This window comes from Ailuropoda melanoleuca, chromosome 5 (assembly GCF_002007445.2).
Source record: "Ailuropoda melanoleuca isolate Jingjing chromosome 5, ASM200744v2, whole genome shotgun sequence".
Classification (NCBI taxonomy): domain Eukaryota; kingdom Metazoa; phylum Chordata; class Mammalia; order Carnivora; family Ursidae; genus Ailuropoda; species Ailuropoda melanoleuca.
The window spans coordinates 129,388,711-129,415,331 of record NC_048222.1 but is presented as its reverse complement, the minus strand read 5'-3'; the positions used below and the strand labels follow the sequence as shown (position 1 = coordinate 129,415,331).

Sequence of the window (26,621 nt, the reverse complement as noted above, 5' to 3'; positions counted from 1 at the left end):
GGGAACTTACTAAGGTCTAGTTTCTTTCCAGTCGTGGCATGACAGGGTACACAGGAAGGCAGGGAGGGCTTAAGATCTCCCTACCTGGAATGACTGCAGTACAAAGAGAGGGCTCACGTCCCGACGAACTAAACACCAGTGAGTGAGAGGATCTCACAACTGGATGTCTCCATGCTGAGGGAACTTCAAGGGACAATGATTAAGGAAGTTTAATCAAGGAAGACTTCCCAGGCAAGGTGAGTCTCCCTGCAGAAACCAGTGTGGCCACAGGAAGGAAGTGGTTTTAGTGTTACACGGAGCTGTACAATATTTAGCTCTAATTTCTTCTTACTCAACTCCTGTGCTGATTAATGATACATTAAAATAAAAGCCAATGCTTCTTTTTTGAATAGTAATGGCTACAAAATGATGAAACTAAATTTAATGTCATACATAATATAAGAGACATCCAGTATTAAAAATTTGCTGCCCAATTCTCTTAAAATAGTCAGTTTTGTCTAAGATTTTTCCAAATTCTGATTCTGTTCCATGGTCAAACACTTTCTAAGCTCAAAGAAACAAAGCTTTGGAGCAATGTAATCACACATAAGCATCGTTTTCAATGGATTTTTTCCCCCTAAAAACATCTTTATTATGATTTCTGAATTTTTTGTGTTTTTGCTTCATCTAGGTTTGTTAGAAATTCTCTTCATCACACTTTATTATAAGATGTTTTACTTACGTGGTAAAAGCAGCATTTACTTTAGCTCCAAGGTAGTAAGAATACAGTATGAACATGCCAATCATAAAGGCAAGAAACACCATAATAAAGAGGACCATGAACTTGAAAATGTCCTTCACCGTCCTTCCAAGAGAGATCTGCAAGGGGCCAAAGCTCTCATTTGCAGGAAGGATATACGCAATCCGAGAGAAGCTGAGCACGACAGCTATAGCATAGAGACCTTCAGATATGATCTGAGGGTCAGAAGGGAGCCATTTATCTCTGGCTAGAAAAAGAAAGAGAGAGGGATTAGAAATGGAACTTTCTATTCATTGCTAGCTATGCAAAATAAATACCTTTATATCAGTTGAAACTACTCTAGATTTAATTAACTGTCCAGGCACTGTTTTCATGTTAAACCAGAAACCTATGAATTCCACACTCACGTGGAATCTTTTAGAGGAGGAAACACTGTTATAAAGATACTAAGCCTGCTTCACATTGAGTAGAAACAGAATCAAGCACAAAAGATAAAGAGGTGAAAACCCTTCACCATACACAGACTGTGTCCAGAATGACAAAACAACCGATTTGACTAATCTGTCCCCTCAGTTACTAGATTTATTGACCAGCTATTCTGTCACCCCACAGGCTCAGTTGGCACAAAACTTCTCTTCCACATTTCATGGGGGAAATTAGTTCACCTAACAGTTCGTGCAAGTAAAATGTCGTATTGTGAGAAGAATGTCAACTGAATCACAGTGGTGCTGCCAGTGTGGTATCTGAGCAATATAACTTGTTCCCTGAAAATGTTAAATGCTACTGAGGTGCAAAAATTTGAGATATAGATTCTAAATGAGGACCCCACCCCTTTCAAGGCCACTTAGTAAGTTCACAGCAGACTACTAGATACTCATTTCCCTGGAAGGTCAGTGAAATACTACGTGGCTAATTTTGTGCAAACTGAGTCACTCCCAGAAGAATGGATATATTGTAGACATTTGCAATAATAAAAATCAACATTTATTGAGTGTTTAATGTGTACGAGACACAGTGATTTCCTATAACTCTATGGAGTTGATGTTATTATTATCCACTCCTTAGAGATGCAGAAACCAAGACTTAAAAAGGCTAAATACTTGATTAAAATCATACACACACTAAGAAGTAAATCCTGAACTCACAAATTTTTCCTCTAGAGGACAGTCATAATAAATTTAAATAAATAGGTTATTGAAATAGGATCGATATTACACAAAAATACAATTTAAGCTATTTCTTTAATTATTATTGGTAATCATTTACTCATTTGATCTGGTCTCCTTGGCACATAAAACTCTTTGCTAGCTGACAATAAGAGAAAATGTGTTTAAATTTCACAATGTGTGAAATATTTTGGAGCTGCTTCTTCAATGTTAACATGCCACTTGTACTTCTCACAATGTAAGCCTTAATTACACTTACAAAGAATTATTCTTCACCATCAGAACACGTTTGAACTCTGTGCCTGAGTTTCCTTATCATTAAAATGAGGGGTAGGCAATGCATTTCTCAAGTCCTTTCCAGATTTAAGATTGTACAACTACATGAAAATTTGCTAATCGCACCTCCCCAGTCTGGCCTCAAGGGGGAGGCTCACATTGCTTACCACTGGTTTGTGCTGGGCAAGGAAGGAGTCAATATCCTTGCACATGGTTGTCGGCTGGGGCCTCACTGCTCTTCGTGATTCAGAGAAGTTAGGCATGAATTCCCTGCCACCTCATGTTGAGGAACAGGTCATCCGCCCCTGTATTTCTGCCTGTTCTCCCAAGCTTACATTCTCACTTTAGCTCCTACTTCCTGCCTCTGCTGAGTTTTTGTCTACTCTGCACTGCTGTGCAGCACATTTTATTCATTCGTCTCCTCCGAACCATGCTCTCAGGGACTCATCTTCCACCTTGATCAGTTTATCAAGCTCTTTTCCCCCTAACTAAGACTGTTTCATACCCTAAGAATATATAAGAGTAATTATGTTGTTAGGCTTAAAGATAATTTTCTCCCACCTTGCAACATCTTTTTTTTTTACAGATTTGAAAACTGCAGCACAGAGAAGTAAATTGACTTGAACAAAGTCACACACAGCAAGAGAGAGTCATAGCCTTGACAGGAATCCAATTTTGTATAGTTCCAAAGCTCATGCTCTCTCTTCTGTTCATACACATTCAACACACAGCTCACATTAAACACATGGACATTTCCTTCCAAAATGTGGTTTCAGTACTTTCTCCGACACATAAGAGGACCCTGCAGTTAATAACTCACCATAAGTGAAATACTGGATCTCCGGTGGAAGTGTAACTTCACTGAGGTCACTCTCTTGGACATAACTGTCCACATACTGTTGTGCTTTTGTTGCCTGAAGGAAAGCTAGGAATCTGGCCGTGAAAGCAGCAATGAAGATGGACAGCATCCCAAAGTCCAGCACATTCCACAACTGCAAAATATATTCCCTAGGTCCTTCCAGCCAGAGCTCCTTACACTCCGACCACATCATTCCTGTCACACACGGAAGGTACAGATTACGTCTTACAGCTTAGACGGAGAAGCTGTGATATTGTCCACCATCAGTCCTCATCTAGAAAACGCTCCATAGATAAAGCACCATACTAGGCACCACAAAGCACCAACTACTGTTCAGCTCCCTGACACCCTGGGAAGAGTTAAATGGAGGAAAACTCTTCAACTAAGTCAGAATTAGAACTTGGAGAAACATAGTTCTACGTTTGGCACCAGAAATGGGGCTATTTATGCAGAAGGGTGGGCAGAAAAGAGGGAGGGGAAATAAGCAAAGAAGACTCTTCAAGTCAAATGATTTTGCCCTGTGAGACTTTTAGAGGAGAGGAGAAAATTCATCTTTGTGAATCCGAACAGTTACACACCATAGTAATTATTGGTGAAATAAAACTTACTGGAGACTTTTAACAAGATCAATGTCCCAATCATGCAGGGACACTTACATCATTACCCTACCTTCTCTCCTCTTTCTAGTTTCATGCCAGGGAGGTGAGGAATATCACTGGAAAAAGAAGGAACCCTTAAGCAGGGGCCCTAGGACACTGTGAAGAAACTGAAAACAGAAAATGCCATTCTGGGAGAAAAGGGCAAAATAGTCCATTTTAACAACTTGTCCTATGTAAGGCGAAGATATTGTGGAATTTTTAAAAATGTCATAGCTCAAAATAAAATTCATAAAATAGTTATTTGACTCAGGTTGAGGGGAATAACCAACCTATTAATTCAGAAACTGAGAAGATACCAAAAACACTCTGGGTGAAACAGAGAAAATAGATAAAAGTGACTCTGGATCAGTGATCGATAGACAAACTAGCTCCTACCTCCATTTTTTTTTTTCTCTCATTGCTTAAAATTTTTTTTTTATAATTTTTATTTTGTTATATTAGTCACCATACAGTACATCCCCAGTTTTTGATGCAATGTTCCATGATTCATTATTTGCATATAACACCCAGTGCACCATGCAATACGTGCCCTCCTTAATACCCATCACCAGCCTATCCCAATCACCCACCCTCCTCCCCTCTGAAGCCCTCAGTTTGTTTCCCAGAGTCCATAGTCTCTCATGGTTCATCCCCCCCTTCTGTTTACCCCCCCCTTCATTCTTTCCTTCCTTCTCCTACTGATCTTCCTATTTATGGACCCTCGGCTCTTTGGGCAACTAATCTTTGACAAAGCAGGAAAAAACATCCAGTGGAAAAAAGACAGTCTCTTCAATAAATGGTGCTGAAAATTGGACAGCTATATGCAAAAGAATGAAACTTGACCACTCTCTCACACCATACACAAAGATAAACTCCAAATGATGAAAGACCTCGATGTGAGACAGGAATCCATCAAAATCATAAAGGAGAACATAGGCTGCATCCTCTTTGACATCGGCCAGAGCAACTTTTTTCATTGCTTAAAATTTTTACTTTAACACAGTTATTCAAAATGGGCTCTTGTGAGCCAAGATACGAAAGCAACTTAAGTGTCCATGGTTGATGGATGGATAAAGATATGAGATATACACACTGAAATATTACTCAGCCATAAAAATGAATGAGATCTCAGGTTTGTGATGACATGGGTGGACTGAGAGGGTATATACTAAGTGAAAGAAGTCAGAGAAAGAGAAACACCATATGATTTCACTTCCATGTGGAATCTAAAAATCAAAACAAATGAACAACAGAATCTTCAATACAGAGAAAAAGTGGTGGCTGCTAGAGGGGAGGTCAGTGGGGGGATAGGTGGAAAAAAGGACAATAAGAGGTATACAAACTTGTAGTTAATAAGATAAATAAGTCATGGAAATAAATAGCACAGCACAGGGAATACAGTCAATAATATTGTAATAACATTGTATGGAGACTACACTTATCGTGGGGAGCCCTGAGTAATATATAGAATTGTCAAATCACAATGTCATACACCTGAAACTAATATAACATTGCATGTCAACTACACTTTGCTAATAAAAATCTTACAAAAGCAAAAAAGTGGACTATTATAATGTGAAAAAACAAGCATTCTGAAAATGGAAACTCTCCTAGAAAACCTCTGAAATGAAAGCAAAAAATGTTCTTCAATCATCAGTTAATGGCTACTGGGTTATTTCATAAGTATTTCAATTAAATATTTGATCATCACAGTGAGTCATTTTTTAAAATTTACATTTACTCAATAATTGAAGTTAGAAACATGGTATATTTATAATTAGGCTCCTGTTACTCATAAAAACTTTTTTTCGTGTTAAGGGATACCTTTCAGTATTATTAAGCTGCCAAATTATTCAATTATTTTGCCCTTCTGCTTATCTTACAATGATGTTGTCACCATATAATGCACAATAACATTTTAAAGAAAAAAGGCAATCATTATGTAGACACTATTTTTTGGTAGAAATTAGAATATTTAAAATAGAAAGCTCACCAAGAACCCAGACCATAATTAGCATCTCAGTCCACGTGAACTGGGTGGTTTTCACCCTGAAGATCTGCTTGGGATAGTCAATAACAGTGATATTGGGCAACGTGGTGATGCCTTCGAATCTGTCTGAGGCATTGAACACAAGCAGGCCCAGGAAGATGATGAAAGAAGCAGCATGTGCCACAAACTTCATAAAAGGGCTTCGCAGAATTTTCCCCAGCTGTAGGACAACAAAAAAACAAACAAAGAAGAAGAAACTTTTACTTTGGAAAACTTGGCTTCCGCTGTTGAAAATGACTATACAAGATTAAAGAAAATAGATGAAATTGAGAAGACTTTCAAAATTCTGCTTCTGTTTGCGAAGATCTATACATTATGAAAACTACTCCTTTTAGGGGATGCTTCCTCCAAGAACAATTTAAGAAGTCTTCAAACTTCATTGTTTCTAAATATCCAATTTGTCTTAGGGTCAACCACATCCACAGATACATTTCTGAAAAGTACAAGGCATATGCTGGTTATTTTTATTTTTACATGAAAGACTACGCAATCAACATCTAGGTTTTAAGAGTCTAGGAAAAGAAACTCCAAATCTGTAGTGTGCATTCTTTATTGCTTTATAATTGAAATGTTATGAGTTTGGAGACTCATTCATTTATAATTGAAGTGTTATGATGTGTTTGCAGTACCTAATAAGGCCTTTGAAGATTAAAAACCTTACTACTACAGAAATAAATTTTCGTTCTCACTTCTAAATATTCTGCAATCAAGTGGCACTTTGTATGCCATAAAAAAAGGCAGAAGATATTAGAGTCAAGTAAATATTTTATGTGTTATTACCTCAATAAGAACAAGGAGATATATAATAACTAAAACCTCTAAGTAGGTTAACTTAATTAAGTCAGCCCTGAGTTTGGAAAATCATATAAATAGTACAAAAGCATTTCTAAAGTTCAGTGCCTAATTATTTTAAGGTAACTCCTTTAAAATCCCATGTGATATAATGTCCTTAAAAGCCCCATGTTCTAGTAGAAATGAAAAACAATTCTGCCTGTCCCAAGGGCTTCTGTAGCCCAAGAATTAGGTACATTTGGTAGATTTATCAAATAAGTTCTCCAGCCTACATACTCAGAACCAACTTTCAAACTCAGTCTGTGACCTTAAAAAGTACCAAGGTTCACATTTAAGACACTGCAACTTCAAACAAATGTTTTGTATGTCCGGAACCTTAATTTGATGTCAACAAATAACCAAAGAATGTTAAGCATTTCTGGAGTTGAACATGAATGCAGACAGACAAATGTCACATTTTCCATACTAGACATAGAAAAATAAACAACACATTTACACATCGCTGTGCTGTTCTGCAGCTGCAAAGGGCACATTTGGGGGAGCTCGTCCATAGCACACAGTGATTTCTTGGGAGTTGCCAAGTCTGTTTCTCATCAACGCCAATCTTTTAAAACTTTAAATAACATGAAAATAGAGCAGCATGCCTATCTTAAAGATGGCATATAGGGGGCGCCTGGGTGGCACAGTCATTAAGATGGCATATATGTGGAGAACTCTTGCTACGCTGTCTTTTTGCCACAGGCTAGCTGGTATATGGCAGGTATAAATGTGGGCTCCAGAAATGACTCCATTCCCTCCTTTAACCCTCTCCGCTGGACAGAGAGGTCACCACACGATTACTATTATTATTATTATTATTATTAGAGCTGCACTTTTATAAGTGGAGAAGAAAAAGGAGTGGACTTCAATGTTTTAACTGATTAAGCTGTCCCCAAAGATGAACACTTAGAAATCTGAACTTTCCCAGTCATTTCCCTCAGAAAGGGAAGTCATTTGCACGGGAAGTGATTTTTGCTTTAATGCATGCTCTCTCATCATTTACAGACTTCAGTCTTCAGGGTTTATATATTTGAGGAATCGTAAGGTACTTTCTCATGATACATAATAAAGGAACTTAGTTGAGTCATTGAAACTGATGAGAATGACAAACTTTCTGCCTTAAGTTGCACAGGCAGCTCCACAATGAAGTGAGATGGATGAATGTTCTCACGTGTGTATGGGGCCTGCAGAACGGGACTCAAACTCTGCCAGAAAGACGACTGAGCCAAGGAAATGACAGATTTCCAGGATCGTTTGTAAGTGGCCTTGACTCATTTTTCCTGAACCTGCCTCTGATTTAAACAAAATCAGATTTTGGAATATAAAAACAGGATTAAAGGATCTCACAACGGCTTCTTCTCCCTGGCGGTGCCCTTTATTAACCTCATACGGATTCTGTTAACATGACTAGTATTCCTTCCCATGTCTTGTTCAGAGGATCTCTTAGGCACAATTAAATTGAGTCTATACTGGCAAGTTGAGAGAGGGATGACTGTAGCAAACAAAACCATTCAAGCAAAACTAAATAGATAAACAATCTAAGGATTCCAAAGCCCCCAAACCCAAATTCTGCCTTCTTTAGAATCTTCTGAAAGAACAAAGGGCTGGGGGAGCCTGGCATGCACTTTCTTGAATTCTTTAAATTAACCCCACTGTTCGTGACAGTACTTAATACATTCAGCCTCAGATCTCTTGACAGGTTCCAATGAGTTGCTCTTCCAATTCTCAGCTTAACTGTTTCTTGGTACCACTGCAGTAGGGCTGTTCTCCTAACACAGGCCAACAGTTTATTAAGCTGTCAGTGGAATCAGCAAAAGTGCTACCTCACTCAGTCAGCATTTCCTCCTGACTACCATGGAGATTTTATCTTAAAAGCCTAATAAGTATTATATACCTTCAAATGTGAACTACTGCACTAGTACCAGATCCTTTTTCATCCCTTATTTGAATGGACACAGTCATTAAAAAGCAGAATTTGTGTTCCTGAGTTAATTACCATTCAGGGTAAAACTGATAAAAACCTCAAGTAGGGACTTTTTTCTTTTTTCATCCCCAAAGTACATGGCACACCAACCACAGAGGAAATGGATGAAGAAAAACACGTACCCTGCTACACGGTGCGATCCAGTAGCCGATGGCGAGGAACGGAAGGCCCAAGGCCACAACCAGCACAACCAGGCACTTGATAGCTATGGTCTGTTCCCGCAGACCCGAGAGGTTCTCATACCAGATTGTCAAGAGCTGCTGCTGGCAGTTCGGGTGAGCCACAAACTGTTGGCAGAAAGAGACGTAGGTGACTGTGCCATTAGGGACACTTCAACTACTGAATGCACGTGCACCCTAAAGATATTAATGCACACTTTTCTGGAATATAGGCACCAGAAGGTTCTGGTAATATTTTCCTTTGCCTTCCCTCCATTTCCCAAAATTGCTTCAGAATTAGAATTAAAGTGGCAACAAAAGGGTAAAATCGATGTTGTCCTTAATTACAGTTCTTTCTGATTGAAATTCTCTGCAATTCACCGATTCCTCTCCAGAATCTGGGTGACATATGCTTTCCTTTGTGGAAATGTGTCCCAGCCTGCTGTCTGCCAGTTTACTTGCATTTGGTTCAAAATGGAAAAGAATAGTCATTTGGTTTATTGTAGACTACAGCTAAGAGAAAAATGTGTCAAGTTTCGTAAGCAATTCCTAAAATGCTACATGTATGAAAAATATATACACGATGTGCCCTATGTATTCGTATGTACTTCCACAGCAAATCTGCAAAGATCTGCAAAAAGCCAATGAACCGGCAAGAATTATGCTCGGTCCAAACTTGCACTGCCTCCAGGACCTGGCATCAAATGTCCCTTCCATCCTATTTCAGTAATCCGTCCTATGTGTGTTGCTTCCTCTCTCTCAGGTCAAAAACCACAAATATGTATCTCCAACAGTTCTTTTGTAACTACACTTCTAACCAGGAAAAACTGAGCAAATTATGCTTATTTCAGCCTTGCCATTTTATTTTGCCATCTGGTTTTGCTAAGTCATCTGCCAGCATCTATTCAGAGGGCCTGGGATTTCATTAAAGGTCTGACCTTATTCAGGTAGCAGAATGTATTTGTAGTCAGGCTCATGTGAAAAGGCCCCTACATCAACAGGTGCCCATTTGTGACGAGACATGCCTGTCTTTGAATGACCAGGTGCACTTTGCCCAAGCTTGGAAATTATTCAGGGTCATTCACAAATCAATTATGAGTACCAAAATATTTTTTAAAAGTGTGTTTAGCAATACAAAATTCAAGGTATCACTATCTTCTAAAAAAAAGAATAAAAAAATAACAATGAACCTGATAGGAAGTACTCGTGAAATGTTTTTTCACAAACTCTTAGAGGCAAAGGAAACAACTGCAGTCCCCACCAGGTGAAGGGTTCATCTTTAATCAAGTTCTAGTTAATGATCCTAATGATTCTTAGCAACTCTAGGCAATTCCTCGAGTTATTTGGCTATTTGTCAATGACACGCCTTCAAGGAAATGAAAAGGTTTCTACTTACTGGTGTATAGTTTCCCATTAGCTCTTCTAATTAAAAAATAATAATAAAATTAAAAAATAAAACCTCATCCCCCAGGGTAGGCAGTAGAGACGCAATTTCCCCCAAATCCCCACTTTTGTGTGCACCCATCTTCTGGGAAGTCCAGTCATAACCGCTCTGGTGACAGCTGTGCCCCTGGGTACAAGGGGGTCTTGTGCTGGCAGAAGTGGTAAGGATGAGTTTACAAATATTAGATTTGAAGTACTTAACTGAATTTATCTCAATAATACAAACTAGTAGGATTTGGAAGATTTAAAGTACTATAATGAAAATGCTATCTTTTCTCACTTAATGAGTTCAGTGTGAAAAAGCATATTTTATCTTATAAGTGTCTTTTAATTCAATTATAAAAATCCCAGGTCCTAAAGCTCACTCACTGGTCATTGCTAGCTGCTAGGTCTATAGTAGATCTCCTTTCCAGACTCAAGATCCTGTCACTCTTCCAAAGTTCTGATTTTTGATCAATACAGTCAGTATTTGAACTCATGATAAAATGCAATCAAGGCTGAAAGCCCTGGGGTCTTGGTGACAACTTTCTAGGATTCCTGAGAACTTTGCTAAACTTCCACTTCTACCCCTATACTCTACTGGATCATTTCCTTCCTGCTTTATCCCTCTTTCTGTGTTAAAATTCTTTATCTCCTTTGAATTCCTAGATGTCATTCGTTCATTTATTCATTCACTCTTTAAAATGTTGTGGGTCTTCCTATGAGCCAGGCACTGTGTTAGGTATTTAGTAGAATAAGGTGAAAATGGAAGCATCAGTATGCATTAAGTGATAAGCAGTTTCTGTTCTAGGGCACGTAGTAAGCTCTCAATAAACGTGAAGAAAAATGAAGGGGCACCTGGTTGGCTCAGTGGGTTAAGTGTCAGACTCTTGATTTAGGCGCAGGTCATGATCTCGGGTTTGTCATGGGATCCAGCCCCACACTGGGCTCCATGCTTGGCAGGAGTCCGCTTGAGAATTCTCTTATCTACCCCCCTGCCCTTCTCCCACACCCAGGCTCACTCACTCGCTCTTGCTCTCTCAAATAAATAAATCTTTTAAAAAAATGGAGACAGTCTCCTCATGCTTGCCAAGATAAATAATTAACATTTAAAACAGTACTAGTTTGAATGTTGGTCTGAAGGTCTTGCTATTTGGAGGGTCNAAATCTTAAAAAAAAATGGAGACAGTCTCCTCATGCTTGCTAAGATAAATAATTAACATTTAAAACAGTACTAGTTTGAATGTTGGTCTGAAGGTCTTGCTATTTGGAGGGTCTGCATTTGTGAGAAGTTGGACAGATGCAAATAAAAAGCCGTCCCGTGACTCCAGCTAGGCTCAGCTGAGGATGGGGAATGGTGCATTCAGAGAAATCTACAGGTGGAACAGACAATGTCATCAAATCAGATTACCACTTGGGAAGTCAACATGCACTTTTTTATAGGCCGAGGGTTTCTGCAAGACTGAAAATCCCCATGAAGTTGAGAGACAGGTGGACATGGGTCCATATAGAATTGATGGACAAATTTCGCTTTTGCGAGTGTCCAGCCTTTCTTTCTTAGGTTTTAAACTCTTGAGGACAGAAATATTAAGGTTGTAGTATGGCTCCCTCTCCTTGATCCTCTTCTTCCAGATAATCTTCAAATCTGAAGATGTGCTTTATGGCATTAATTACATTGTATATAGGTTACACATCCCTTAAAGACTTGATGGAAATCAGTGCTTTCCAGATGGCATTATATAATGATCAATCTTCGACCCATTGTGACTTGTAATACACAATGCAGACACTTAATATATGCTACATATTGGCCCAGTTGTTTGCATTTTACTTGTTATATTTTTAAATTCAGCTGAACAACTATATTTCCCATACTATTAATTCTACTCTCTTCTTAATTGAGGTAGTAATACACCAGCATATGGTGTCTGTTCATCCCTTTCAATTCACAGGAAGGAAACACAAATGGACGTTTTCCTCCAATAATTGAAAATCCTAACGCAAGCACACAAGGAACATTTAAAAAACTAAAATAAAATCAATACAATAGTAACAAGAGAGGGCAAAAAGTTAATCCCTCTGGGAGATGAGTTTTGCTCTTTTCAAGGACTTCAAAGTAGGACAGTGACTTTTATCTCTTAAAATTGTTTACTTCCTAAAAAATCTCCAATGCTGCCACACCAGTTATAGCCAGTTGGATAAAATTTGTATGCTGCATTCTAACTTCAGTGGACCAACAAATTGAAATCATTACAAAACTAACACCCTTATTTGAGGTTTTCTGATTTAAAAGGAGAATGCTTAACACACAAGAAAATCTCAATCTTTCAATGGAACAAAACTACTGTAGTGTAGAGAGCAAACTTTTTTTTTTTTCCTGCCAAATGACTAACAGATTATAAACAGAACTGCCAATCAGGGCAGTTTAATGGAAAACAATGAGATAATTTTCAACTAAAAAAAAAATTCATATTACACTGTCTTATCAAATCAGCCCTTACGAGAACTATCTTCATGGGACTACGGTTGTACAAAAACATGGTAGGAACACTCTGTTTTTGTTTTAATGACATGGTTGGAGGCACAGTTCATACCATTTAAAATACTGCTATGAATAAAAACTACATCATTCAATTTCTTTTTAAAGTTCTTAGCCAAACTGTGGAAGGAGCCAAGATGCCCTTCAACAGACAAGTGGATAAAAAAGATTTGGTCCATATATACAAAGGAATATTACTCAGCCATCAGAAAGGATGAATACCCACCATTTGCATCGACNGAGAGCAAACTTTTTTTTTTTTCCTGCCAAATGACTAACAGATTATAAACAGAACTGCCAATCAGGGCAGTTTAATGGAAAACAATGAGATAATTTTCAACTAAAAAAAAAATTCATATTACACTGTCTTATCAAATCAGCCCTTACGAGAACTATCTTCATGGGACTACGGTTGTACAAAAACATGGTAGGAACACTCTGTTTTTGTTTTAATGACATGGTTGGAGGCACAGTTCATACCATTTAAAATACTGCTATGAATAAAAACTACATCATTCAATTTCTTTTTAAAGTTCTTAGCCAAACTGTGGAAGGAGCCAAGATGCCCTTCAACAGACAAGTGGATAAAAAAGATTTGGTCCATATATACAAAGGAATATTACTCAGCCATCAGAAAGGATGAATACCCACCATTTGCATCGACGTGGACGGAACTGGAGGGCATTATGCTAAGTGAAATAAGTCAAGCAGAGAAAGACAATTATCATATGGTTTCACTTATGTGTGGATCATAAGGAATAGCATGGAGGACATTAGGAGAAGGAAGGGAAAAATGAAGAGGGGGAAATCGGAGGGGGAGACAAACCATGAGAGACTATGGACTCTGGGAAACAGACTGATCATTTCAGAATGGAAGGTGGGTGGAGGAGTGGGTTAGCCCAGTGATGGGTATTACGGAACACATGTATTGCAATGAGCACTGGGTGTTATACGCAAACAATGAATCATGGAACACTATACCAAAAATTAATGAAGTACTGTATGGTCACTAACATAAAATAAAAAAATAATAATTAAAAAAAATAAAGTTCTTTGAGTTGTGAAATATAAACTGAAAATTTACACTGTATAAGTTTGCTGGATTTCGAACCCAGAGTGCAAAATGTTCTGTTCTTTCTTGGTGCTGGACATGAACTTGGCCAAGAGACTGCCCAGTGTAGGACACAGGACTGCACTGGCCAGCACATGCACCCTGCCCAAGGTCTCTGTATAATTACCACTCTAATCGCATTGCTCAACTTTTGAAATTAGGGAAAGCACACTTTATTCATACACAGTGGGTAATTTTATGTGCATATATTGCTGCATGTCTCTTTTCTAGATGATATTTCTATAGTTAAATCTAATCTCAACACGGAGGAAATAAGAGAACAAAGAGGAAGAACCCAGGAAATTCTCTCCTTTTTCTTAATAGCCCAGTTTTCCCCATTCGATGGTCTATCCACTTCTAGTATCTTTTATCTTTGTCAAGGGCTTTCTTAGAATAGACAGAGCTTCCTAGAAGCAGGTGAAGCTCTCATTATTTCTATGGGGCGACTGATGTTCATCCTCACTTGCAGAAAAGTCAGAGGTTCAGGCAGAATTAAAACTCAGAGCTTTTTCAGGGAAGTAAATAACCTACTATTCTAAATGGAAAATAATTGATGTTTTTGCCTGAAAGTTAATCTTCTTGTACTCTTTCAAAAAACCAAATTTCATCTTTCACTCTATTCCATTCTCTTTTATAGAATAACATGGGTAACTCTATAAACAGTAATAATATTTCCTAACTTTCCAGTATTATTATTTACCTTAGAGACTCCTCAGAAATGATTCTGGGATGAATAATCTAAAACATCTTCCCCCTGATAGAGGACGCATTATTGTTTGTTCCTCATCAGTAGCATAAGATTGCCCATTTCACCAACAGCATCGAGAAGATTTTGTATTCTTTAAATTTGAGACACAGGAAATATTATTTGTATATTAGGATGCATTTATTTTAGTACTAGAGGGTTTGAAAATTTTAAACATGTTTGTTAGTCATTTGAATTTTCTGTGAGTTGTCTATTCAAGCCCTTCGCTTGTTTTTCAACAGGGCTCTAGAAATTTTTCTTTAAAATTTGTTTGAGCTCTTTGGATATTAAGAATATCAATTCTTTGTATGTTAGAATTGAGAAATTATACCTTTCTAACATTGCCCTTCACTTTTTTATTATCTGTGTACAGAGATTTTAAGTTGTATGTTGTCAGATTATTAACCTTTTTACTTTGTTATTTCTTTGATTACTTTTATATTAGAAAGTTCTTTCTCACATAAACATTAAATTCATGTTCAGATCAGGGCATCTGGGTGGCTCAGTCAGTTGAGCAACTGACTCTTGATTTCGGCTCAGGTGATGATCTCAGGGTCGTAAGATCAAGCCCCACGTGGGGTTCCATGCTGGGCGTGGAACTTGGTTAGGGTTCTCTCTCCCTCTCTGACCCTGCCCCATGTGAACACACTGGTGGGCATGCGCTCTCACTCTCACTCTCTTTCTAAAAAAAAAAAAAAAAAAAAAAAAAAAAATTCGTGTTCAGATCTCTCCTATTCAGGTCTTTCAGATTTTCATTTTCTTGACTAACTGCCACCGAGTTCTATAAGGCCTGGGTAGAACTTGTGGCATGATTGCTAGGGAAGACCTGAGCACTGGGGCCTATGAGAAGCTAGTAGTCTCAGAACCAGAGCTGGGGTACATCTTGGGCATGTGGCAGAAGAGACTTCCTGAGCTTCTCGTGCGAAACAGCTTACTGTTACACAAAACTGGTTTCCTTGCTGGAATTATGAGTTGATTTGAATAAATAAAAGTTTATTATGTTATCAGGAGGAAAAAATTCTGTAACGTATATTTTAAAATCCCAATGTCTCTCATGTTGCTGCAGACTACCTCAGGGCCACAANAGCTGCAGACTACCTCAGCGCCACAATAGGTAGGGTTCACACATCCCTGTAAGCCAAAAAGTGGCTTTGCTTCAGGGCTGGAAATGAGATGAAGGAAAAAGGAAGCACCAGAAGGGATAGGGCATCTTTCCTCCTTGCTAGATGGAGACACGTGTTTGTTGAGTGAAGAACAAAGGAAGTCTTTTGGGCTTTTTTGGGCATGCTAGAACAAAGTTTTTATATACATTGAATGAAGCTTCCAAATCAAATACTTTGACTAATACTCCTTTTATAGCATAAAACAAACAAACCCAGAAATATCTGCAAAGCCCTAAATCTCCTTTCAGTTTCAAATATATTTTTTTTGTTTTTTCCTGGTAGTTAGTTGACTGATAACAAATTTATTATTAATGACACCTCATACGTTGCAAGCTATACATCAATTTATTTAAAATTAACATGCCAGGAAGACATTCACTGTCTTGAGACAGTTTGGTTAACAGAAGCACATCTGTAGATGAGCTGCCTCTGCTAATATGACACTTTCAAAGCAATGATAAAGAACCAGTGACAACTGAAATCAATTCTCTCCTCTCAGGTGCTAAAGAAAAGAGATGTGTATTGCAAGATCTGTGAATAAATGTCTAGACAGCTTTCAAAAATGGTTTAATATTAATCTTACTCAAAATTATCTTTTTTCCTTCAATACAGCAAAACCTCAACTAGCAAGATGCTCTAGAGAAAAGCAAATACCACATGATTTCACTCATATGTGGAATTTAAGAAACAAAACAAATAAGCAAAGGGGAAAAAAGAGAGAGAGTCAAAACAAGAAACAGACTCTTAACTATAGAGAATGCACTGGTGTTTGGGAGGGGAGGTGGGCAGGGGGATGGGGAAATGGGTGATGGGGATTAAGGAGCACACTGGTGATGAGCACGGGTGTTGTATGGAAGTATTGAAGCAGGACATTGTACGCCTGAAACTAACATTACACTGTATGTTAACTAACTGGAATTAAAAAGTAAAAACTTAAAGAAAAAAAATGCTCTCAGAGGAAGGCAGTTGAGCCAATTTACTTTTAAATGATAATTCCTTGAAAAGTTATTTTACATTGGTATTTACTAAGAATCTTCACATCTCCCTGTCTTATTAAGTTGAGGGGATATCTGTGATTAAGAGTTGGCTGAAAATGTGAACACTATATGTGAAAGTTCTCTACATTGTGGTAGAATTTGTGTGTGTGTGTGTGTGTGTGTGTGTGTGTGAGAGAGAGAGAGAGAGAGAGAGAGAGAGAGAGAGAAAAGGAATGAGAGGAAGTTTCCCTCGTGCTCACTTGCTGGTAGGGTGCCCACACTTGCCTTGGTTCCACGGGTCAGAGGCATATGCACAGACGTCCGTTCTGGGCCTGGTTTTGAGTAAGGTTTCTGGAGGCACAACTTAGATATGCTTGTTCCTCCACCTCTCCTAATGATTCTGTGGGTCTCCTCAGATCCCTTACTAAATTCCTTTCTGCCTAAATCGGCTGTAGTCTATTACTGAGGACTGGATTACTGAGGACTGGAGCGAACACAATGAACATGCAATCTGTGTTTGATGACTAAAAGCTGAACTTGTTTAAAAGTCATCATTCTGAGAATGAATTTTCATAATGTAGAAATGTTATTAGCTAATACACGTTAATCAATCACCATGTACTTGACCTGTACTAATTACTTTACATGCATTAGCTCTTATAACCTTATAAACAACTGAAAGTAGTTGCTTTTGGGGTGCCTATTTCACTGACTGAGCAAACTGAGGCTTGGCCTGGTTGGGTGACATGCCCATCACCACATGGGGAACAGGTGGTTAACTCAGGACTTGAACCCCTGCAGGCTGGCTCCCTGCTCTCTTAAGCACCTTGGAGGGAGGAGAGAAAATTCAGCTATACAGAGACTAACCAGTTCATGAAACTAGATCTGATCCTGATTACAGCTTACTTCTTGGTGACTTATTGATGTTACTCTTAGAGTACAAAAAAAATATCAGTTATCTAACATAAATGTTGCTACGTTGTAGATAACTGAGATTTTTATTATAGTAAAACATCATAACTACAATTTTCAAGAATTATTTGAAAGCCCCATACAAGCAGCAAATACATACACTTAACAGTTTATCTGCAATAAATAAAGTAAAAAAGTAATCATAAATTTCTGGTATCCATAGCTCTGTGACCTAGACTTATTATTAAGCTTGGAAAACCTCAGTTTCCTTTGTAGAATAGAAATGTCATCAACTATTTTACCTATTTTATAGGTGAAATGGATAATAATATAGGCTTGTCACAAGGATTAACACGACAGTTGTAATAGTGATTTACAAAAATGTATACAAGTAACATTTTATTATTTTTAATTGTATTGTAATGAGCAGTTCACAAAGTTCTTTTGCATGTCTTAATCCACTGAAATCATATTATCTGAGATAGATAAGAAATATTATCCTTCTTTTACATGAGGAAACTGAAGTTTAAGAAGTTTTAGGACTTATCCAAGGTCTCACAGCAGACGAAAAGTGGAAAGGATCGCAGAAGCTAGATATTTGATTCATAACTTTACCATGTTTCACTTAATCTCTTTCATGAAGGAAAAAAAAGTCTTTTATCAATATCATCTTTATTATTTAAAAACTTTTCCTGGGATTATGGCATAGTTGATATTACATGTTTATTCCAATACGGTGCTGGATAAAAGTGGGCTACTCACCTTTTTGACTTCATACTTAATAGCAAGCTTGACACGACTCAGCGAAGCCTTATGCCTGTGGAGTTCCAGAGGCTCCGCGGATTCCAGATCTCCATTCAGAATAGCTTCGACTTCTTCTGAGTCTCGGCAAAGATCCAACACACCCACTACAAAGTCTTTGCATTGCATGGAGAGCTTCCGATAGTCATTCTAAGAACAAGAGGTTTAAAGTTTAATTCAAGGAATTTGCTTTACTTCAATAGAAAGTGTTTAGAGTTTTTGTGAATTACAAAAAGGGGTCCCTTCTTTTGGGTAGGAAGCTGCTGTTCCTACAAGGATGCAAGGCTTGCTGAGTTAGACACAGGCGGGATTTGCCCCCACTCACAATCTCAGCCAGTACCTTCTGCAATCCACCCACCTGTATGAGACAGCTCTGAAAACCGTACGCACGTTTATTACTGGTTTGCATTAAGAGATGTTGGCTAAACACTAATGCTGACAGACCAAAGGATCAGAAAGCATTGCATCTCTCTTACATAAACAATAGTTTCCTTAAAGCCAAAACAAAACCATTTCGGTAGTGAAAATTTGTTTAAATGGCAATTGTTCTAAAGTGGTGATCTGACACAGAAGATTGACTATACATGAAAATAACTTGTTCAGTTTATACTCTCCCTGGCCTGTTGGAGACAGCTTCTCAAAGTGCAGTCCTCAAACCGGCAGCATCAACAGCACCTGGACCTGTATTAGAAATGGATTCTTGGAACCCATCCCACTTGTTCCTGTTTAGAAACTGAGGATGGGCTCAGCAATCTGTGTAAACACACCCTCTGTGTGTTTGTGATACACATTTATGTCTGAGGATGACTGGTTTGTAGTGAATGTAAAGAGATGGACAGGTACCAACAGAGGGAGGAGGTATTTTTCCTTGTTTGTCTGAAGGTTATCATGTCCTACAGAACTGGAAGGAAAGGAATGTCTGATTATCTGTAATTGAATTCTCAAGGGTTGCAGAATATCAATACCTGAGAGAACAGTTCCAGGCCACTGGAACTAACACCTTGCTAAAAATAATCTGTGAATCTTTAATTTCATTAGCATATTTATATAGTGCATGGACCGGTATAAGGAAGTCACTTGGCAGCATTCCCTGTTACATTCTGAATGGAGTTTTATTTCTAGCCCTTTCGTTCCAGTCAAGGTATCAATGACCATCTCTTGGGAAAGTATCTTACTTTCAGAAACCCCAGTTCTACTTCTATGGCTTTCACTACAATTTTAGCCCATTAAGAAAGTTAACCGGATGATGGTCTTAATCTGGCACGCTTGAAGAAAATAGAGTTCCCCGTTTCAATATGGCCCGAAATACTATATGTGTCTGATAATCAAGTAATACCTAGCACAGCAGAATTTCCAGGCTTCTGAAAATCCTACTTAAAAAAAAAAAAAGACATGAAGAATTTGAATTTTTTCCTTTAAATAAACAATTAATTTGATGGGCAAAAATCACGTCACTGACTAAAATAAGGAAGAGAGAGACTGTTTAAAGGCTACACAGACTAGAATAGTTTCCATTTCAGATATCAGAAATTCAGATAAGGAACAGTTACAGTTAATCCTTTTCCCCTCATAAGAGAATAGATAAAATGAATAAAAACTTCAATCTTTAGTTTCCATTCAAGTTGGTGCCATGCAACTGATAAAATTAATAAAACGTTCAGTCTCTGGTTTCTATGCAGAGTGTCAGTTAAATATCCATCTGCCTTCCATTCCTGAAAGACTAATGAAATATTTTATTATAGCATCCAAAAGTATTAAATTCATGTCTGTTTCCATATAAAGCTCCCCTTTTAATACAATTTCTTTAGATGAAATTTCCTCATGTTACTCCTCAGTTCAGACTGTTCTATAAGATTTGGTACAACATAGGATGACCATTTCTCCATTGACCAGAAAAAAGAGAGACTATTGCAATGCCTGAAGAAAACAGTAGCCACCTCTGCAGTAACACCTAAATAATAACTCATTGTTTCAAAAAATCATAATCAGTAAATTGCCTTGCCTTAAAGAAAGCTGTGTGGTTTGTTCACATCCACAGAAACATCAATCAGGAAACCATAACCGGTAGTCATAAAAGTTGCAAAAACAATACTTTGTCTTCATAACACTGTAAGCATTTCCTGCTGGAAGAAGTCTGTTGCCCAAGTGCAGAAAATAATCAATGCTGTACATAATGGCAATTTCTTTTATCGTGGTCATGGGATGTCACTTTATCAATATATGTGGTGCTCTCAGGGAAAGATGGAGGGCTCCAGCTAAAGACAGCTGTTTCGCAGTTGCAAAAGGAACTATCTGAAGTCACATTGCACCCCGAGGGGACTATATTAGTTCTACCATGAGGTCCTGCCTTATGTTACTTCACGACTTGGCCCATTTGTCTGGTCTGCATTTTCTAGTCATTCTCTCTTAATTTAGTTTTGCTTAATCATCTTCATTGCGCCAGTCTCGTAGCACCATGGCTTTCCACGAAGTTACCAGAGGGACCTGCTACCTTCTTTGTAGAGTGAGGAACTCAAAAGCCTGAAGCCTGTGCAAGCCAGGGAAAGAACAAGGATGCCTGGTCCTTGTCACAACTTGTCTACAGGTTTGAGCACACTTATTTTAATGTTTATGGTTTAATCATCATTCTAATGCCTTTTTATCTTTTTTTTTAAAAGATTTTATTTATTTATTTGACAGAGATAGAGACAGCCAGTGAGAGAGGGAACACAAGCAGGGGGGAGTGGGAGAGGAAGAAGCAGGCTCATAGTGGAGGAGCCTGATGTGGGGCTCGATCCCATAACACCAGGATCACGCCCTGAGCCAAAGGCAGACGCCTAACTGCTGTGCCACCCAGGCGCCCCATAATGCCTTTTTATCTTTAAGAGAAAAATTGAAATTCAACTCTAAGGAGGTTTGGTTTGGCCAGATCTGTTCCCTACTAACAAAAGGGGCAGGATAGGATAGTAGTTAAAAGCATAAATCTAAAGCTAGACTTCCTGGGTTCAAACACTGTTTCTACCACCTACTAGCTGTGTGATCCTGTGGAAATTAATTAGCCTCTCTGATGAGAATAAGCCTACGTAATATTGCTGCTATGAGGATTATATGCTTACAGCATGCTTAGTACACAACAGGTACTATAGAAATACCTCAATGTTATCAGGTACAGTGTGTTAGATAGAATATCTAGGCCTGGGACCCAAGACACCTAAATCTAGGCTTAGCAGATGGGTCCTTGGCTAATAGGCTTTGTTTTCTCATTTGTAAGGTAAGATGTCTGTACAGTCAGAGGACTCCTAGGCTATCTTCCTGCTTTATAAAATGCCATCTTGCTTTTGGATTATATTTCTTTACCTCTTCCTCACGGCCCTACTGTGATGTAAGTCAAAATTGCTTTTCTAATTTAAAGAGAGGAAAACTGAGGCAACGGGGAGGCAAATACCTTCTTGTTCCAAAAAAAAAAAAAAGTGCATCATTGACTCAGAATTAAGAAACTTNTTTTCTAATTTAAAGAGAGGAAAACTGAGGCAACGGGGAGGCAAATACCTTCTTGTTCCAAAAAAAAAAAAAGTGCATCATTGACTCAGAATTAAGAAACTCCACTTTGCGTTCTCACAGCCTAATAAATGACTAGCTTTCCTACCACTGACAATTGGCAGATTAGACCTAGAGTCCATCACGTCCAATATTCTGTTTCTCAGAATAGCTTCAGACATCATTTGCACACCCAAACTTTTTCTTTAATAACCTGTCACCAAGCTGTCCTCCATTAATTTATCTAAATCTATATCCTAGAATGTTCAACCTTTTGGGGTAATGACCTTCATATGTTTTCGGCATCATGCCTCCTGTATTCTTCCAGGAACTCTGAAAACTGCACGCTGCCTGAGACCCTTCTCGGAAGCACCTAAGTGGTGGCAATTTGAGGGGTGAGACGCTAATCTTACAGGCCATTGATAAGATTAAATAGGTACAGGTGTCTAAAAAAGGGAAAAAAATCACCTCTTTTTCACTAGGGAACACATTACTTTTTCAAACTGTAAGATTTAGATGATTTTTGCATATCCTTAGATAACTTGGTAGCTTTCTGGACTCCCTCTTAGACTCAGTTGTGTTTTCTTCTCTTTTTGGCTCTTGTAATATTTTCCCACATTTTTTGAAAGGTTATCAGAGGTGACTCTTCAAGTCAGGGTAAAGGAGGTTCTAAGTACTATCAATACAGTTTTAGCCAGCTTCAGGGGAAAACTATGAATAACAAATTTTTAAGCTATCGCTTCACTGAGATGACTTCTCTGGGCAGAATTGCAAACATCACCATCTTTTATAAATTGTTAAAGCATAATATTAGAAAATATTCCCTTTGTAGAATCTCTTTTACAGCTTTTCAATATATTATCAAGCAAAAATGCAAAAAACAAGGCTCGAATGACATTTGAAATAGTGACAAATAAATTTAGAATTATATTTTTATTACTATGTCAAAATAGTGATATTTAAAACTATTTTACCTCAATGCTTTTGTATTCTCTCTAAACAGAATTTGAAGTTTCCAATTTGCTCTGAGTTCTGTCTAAAATAAATAAATAAATAAATACCTTTTGAGTCCAAGGAAATACATCTTTTCAAATATCATATAAGGAATCTCTTCAATGAGAGTAAATATAAGGTGATATTTATCTTTTCTTTGCATTTTTCCACATTATTACAATAAATATGTGTAGCTTTTATATCAGAAAAAACTTTAATGGAATAATAAAATTACACTAAGGCCAGATCTCTACCAGGACCAGAGGAGGGTTGATGATTATCTACGTGATCTGGTGTGTATGGAAAGGGAAACAAAAAACATGCAAAACTTTCCTGCCATTTTTTTTTACGATTTTTTTAAAAGACCATTTTCTAGAGCAGGTTTAGGTTCACAGTAAAATTAAGAGGAAGGTACATAGAGTTTCCATATATGCCCTGCCCCAAAACGTGCATAGCTTCGATCATCAACATCTCTCACCAGAGTGGTACATTTCTTACAACTGATGGACCCTCACTGACACCTCATAATCATCCAAAGTCCATAGTTCACATTAGGGTTCTCTCTTGGTGTTGTAAATTCTATGGGTTTGGATAAACGTATAATGACATGTATCCATCATCATAGTATCACATGGAGTATTTTCACTGCCCTAAAAATCCTCTGTGCTCCACTGATTTATTCCTCCCTCTCCACTCACCCCTAGCAACACTGATCTTGTTACTGTCTCCATAGTTTTGCCTTTCCCAGAATGTCAGATAGTCGGAATTGTACAATCTGTAGCCTTTTCAGATTGGCTTCTGTCACTTAGTAATATGCACATAAGGTTCCTCCATGTCTTTGCATGGCTTAATAGCAACCCCTTAACCTGAATTATATTGCTACTTGCATTTGCGCAAATCTCACTTAAGTATGAAAAACTGTAATAAGATTTGAAAGACAGAATAATCACTCTTTCTGTGATCTGACACCACAACACTAAGAAGCGGATTAACTCAGCATCCAGAAAATAATTTAAAGAATTGATGTCTACAATAATCTTCTTAGGTGGACAGCAGGAGACAAGAACCTGCTGAAAAACAGTCTGACTTTCGCCGGAACCATGAAATCTCCTTTTGTCCCAGATTTAACAGGTAGAACCATCCAAAATGCATTGGAGGATGCAGCAACTGAATAGAAGATTAAAATGTCCTATCATTAATGTATAATTTTTATAAAAAATAACACTGCTTAAAAAATACTAATACTGCTTGACTGGAAATGATGTTCAGAAAAAAAGTTCATCCATTAAAACAAAACAATTTACTATCCTTCTATTTCTGGGTTGACACACTGTCTATGGCTCACCACTCTGAATATGCATTTGTAGATTTCAGGGAGAGGCATTTTTGTCATACTAATAAAATGACTTTAATTGTATTTCATATTAGTCTTTTAACTTTCTATCTAAAGGGATATACTGATGTTTGGGTCAATAAACAGCAAAACTAAATACCCTTCTGTGCTGTGTGCCACGATGCTACTAACTACAGAAGAGGAAGAAGAATTTGGGAGGCAAAAAGTCACACGAAATCCCTCCTTTAAACAAAAGGGGTGGGGGGAGTCTTGTGTTTTACTTGATGCTCATCCACACAGAACAGCACAATAACTGTAGCTGTCTGATCCAGTATATACCCAACCCCAAAGAGAATTTATCACAGCACCATGCTGAGAGGGGGAAATCATCAGATCATTTCTGAACATTTCCAATCTCTCATGATTTTAAATCCGCTGGGCAAAACTGACTCCAGGGCAAACTCTGGAAGGCACAAGACGGCAGCAGGAAAGTGGATGAGCGCACAGGGTAGCCCGGGTGGAGCGTGGAACTTACCTTAAACTCCTTCTCTATGTTGGCTAGCTTGGCCAGCTCGTTGCTGAGCTCCAGGGCGGTGAGCACCGGGTCCTCGCTAGACAAGGACAGGTACGCAGGGCTGGCCAGCCCCTTGTAGGCATTGATCCTCGAGCGAGAGTGGCTGAAAGAGTCGTGCCTCTGCTTCTCCATGCAGTCCCCGCACTTGCAGAAATAGTCGTGTGGCCGCTCGATCCTGGCGCCCTTCATCAGCAGCATGTGTACCACCTCGTACTTCTGGCAGTGCGCCGCCAGGATGATGGGAGTGATGTCGGGCGAGAAGCGCGTGCCGTCCTCGTCATAGGCGTAGAAGTCGTCGTCCTGCAGCTCCTGCTCACAGGGGCTCAGGGTCAGGCGCTTGCTGGCTGCGAAGCCGGGGTGGTTGAGGATGGCTTCCACGATGCGCACGTAGCCCTTGCTGATGGCAAGCAGCAGGGCATCGCCGATTCGCGCCAGGTTCTCCTTCTTGAGCAGCAGCTCTGTCACCTCCAGGTGCTCGTTGCCCACGGCCAGCTGCAGCGCGTTCTGGCCCATGTAATCCACACAGTTGACGTTCAGCGTCTTGGACTCCTCCAGCATCTTGCGCACCACAGGGATGTTGCCATACTCGGCAGCGTCGAGGAAGCGCTCCTCCTCCGCGGTGAGGCTAGTGCCCCGGTCATTGAACATGAAAGCCGGGCCCCGAACCGCCTGGCGCCGGCCCTTCTCCCGCATCACCGTCTTGCGCCTCAGAGATGGGCTTCCCTCCATGGACCTAATCAACAGCAATGAAAAACAACTGTAGACTATTAGGGCGTATTGCTTCCTCCCACATATTCAGCGCTTTCCAAGTGCGCAGCACCTATAGCCGACCTGTGGCGTGCCGGCAGCTGGGTCAGTTGCTAAAGAACGCACCTGAAATTTACACCTGTACCTAATATGGGCTGTTTGAAACCAGAAAGGAGCCGGTAGCCTATCAGAACAAGGGTTCCTGTTCAAAAGAAAATGGCATTCAGAAGAAATAATATAAACAATGTCCAGATATCCGTGCCTCCCTTGTGGCCCTGGTAAAGACGGAACTCATTGGACCTTGTATAAATAACCATACTAGTCCTAAAGTCTTGAAAACAGAGGTCTCCAGGTTCTTGGCACCAAAGCACTAGGATTCAAGGCTAAAGAAAGCAAATTTTTCAAGACTTAAGCCAGAAGACTCCTCTCAAGTCATTGTATATTTTTAACTAAATAAAATAATTGACAGGGGGGAAAAGCCTAGGATTTAGGCCAAGAATCTTTCAGGATCTTACCTTTGTTATCTTTTTCTCTTAGAGGTATCTTGCCTAACCCTCCAAAAGAAAAACCAGCAAGATTCATTTTTTTCAATGACACAGACAAGATTTAGCAATTATAAAATTAGAGCATCAATCTAAACTTATTTTGTTGAAAATAACTATTACTTTGTAATAAGAGTTGTTTAATTACCAATACTATATAATTCCCTCTTTGAAGTAAAAGGATATGGTATGATTTATGGTTTAAAAATCACTACTATTGGGGTGCCTTAAGCCTCTGACTCTTGATTTCCACCCAGGTCATGATCTCAGGGTTGTGAGATCAAGCCCAGAGCCCCACATCCTGCTCCACACTGGACTAGGAAACTGCCTAAGATTCTCTCTCCCTTTCTCTCTTTCTCCCTCTCTGCTCCTTCCCACCCCCTTCTCTAAAAACAAAACAAAAACAAAAACAAACAGACAAACAAAAAAACCCCACTACTATTATTTTATGAATAGAGCAACTGGACACTAATTGTATATCCAGAACAATGTACCTAATACCAACCACATTCATTGAGATTCAGCTGCATTATGAAAGTGATGCC

The 26,621-nt window shown here is 38.7% G+C and overlaps 1 protein-coding gene across 3 annotated transcripts in view; it reads right to left on the bottom strand.

Annotated features, from left to right (window-relative positions):
- The window catches only part of TRPC3 (transient receptor potential cation channel subfamily C member 3), a 73,456-nt gene that overhangs the window by 27,783 nt on the left and 19,052 nt on the right, over positions 1–26,621 (bottom strand). For all 3 annotated transcript variants that reach the window (XM_034661662.1, XM_034661663.1, XM_034661664.1), the window contains exons 2-7: positions 24,749–25,520; positions 18,333–18,521; positions 8,666–8,830; positions 5,672–5,888; positions 3,002–3,235; positions 722–986 (exon numbers count right to left, since the gene is read on the bottom strand). In XM_034661662.1, coding sequence (XP_034517553.1) covers positions 722–986; positions 3,002–3,235; positions 5,672–5,888; positions 8,666–8,830; positions 18,333–18,521; positions 24,749–25,520 — 1,842 coding nt within the window. The remainder of the gene's footprint in view (positions 1–721; positions 987–3,001; positions 3,236–5,671; positions 5,889–8,665; positions 8,831–18,332; positions 18,522–24,748; positions 25,521–26,621) is intronic.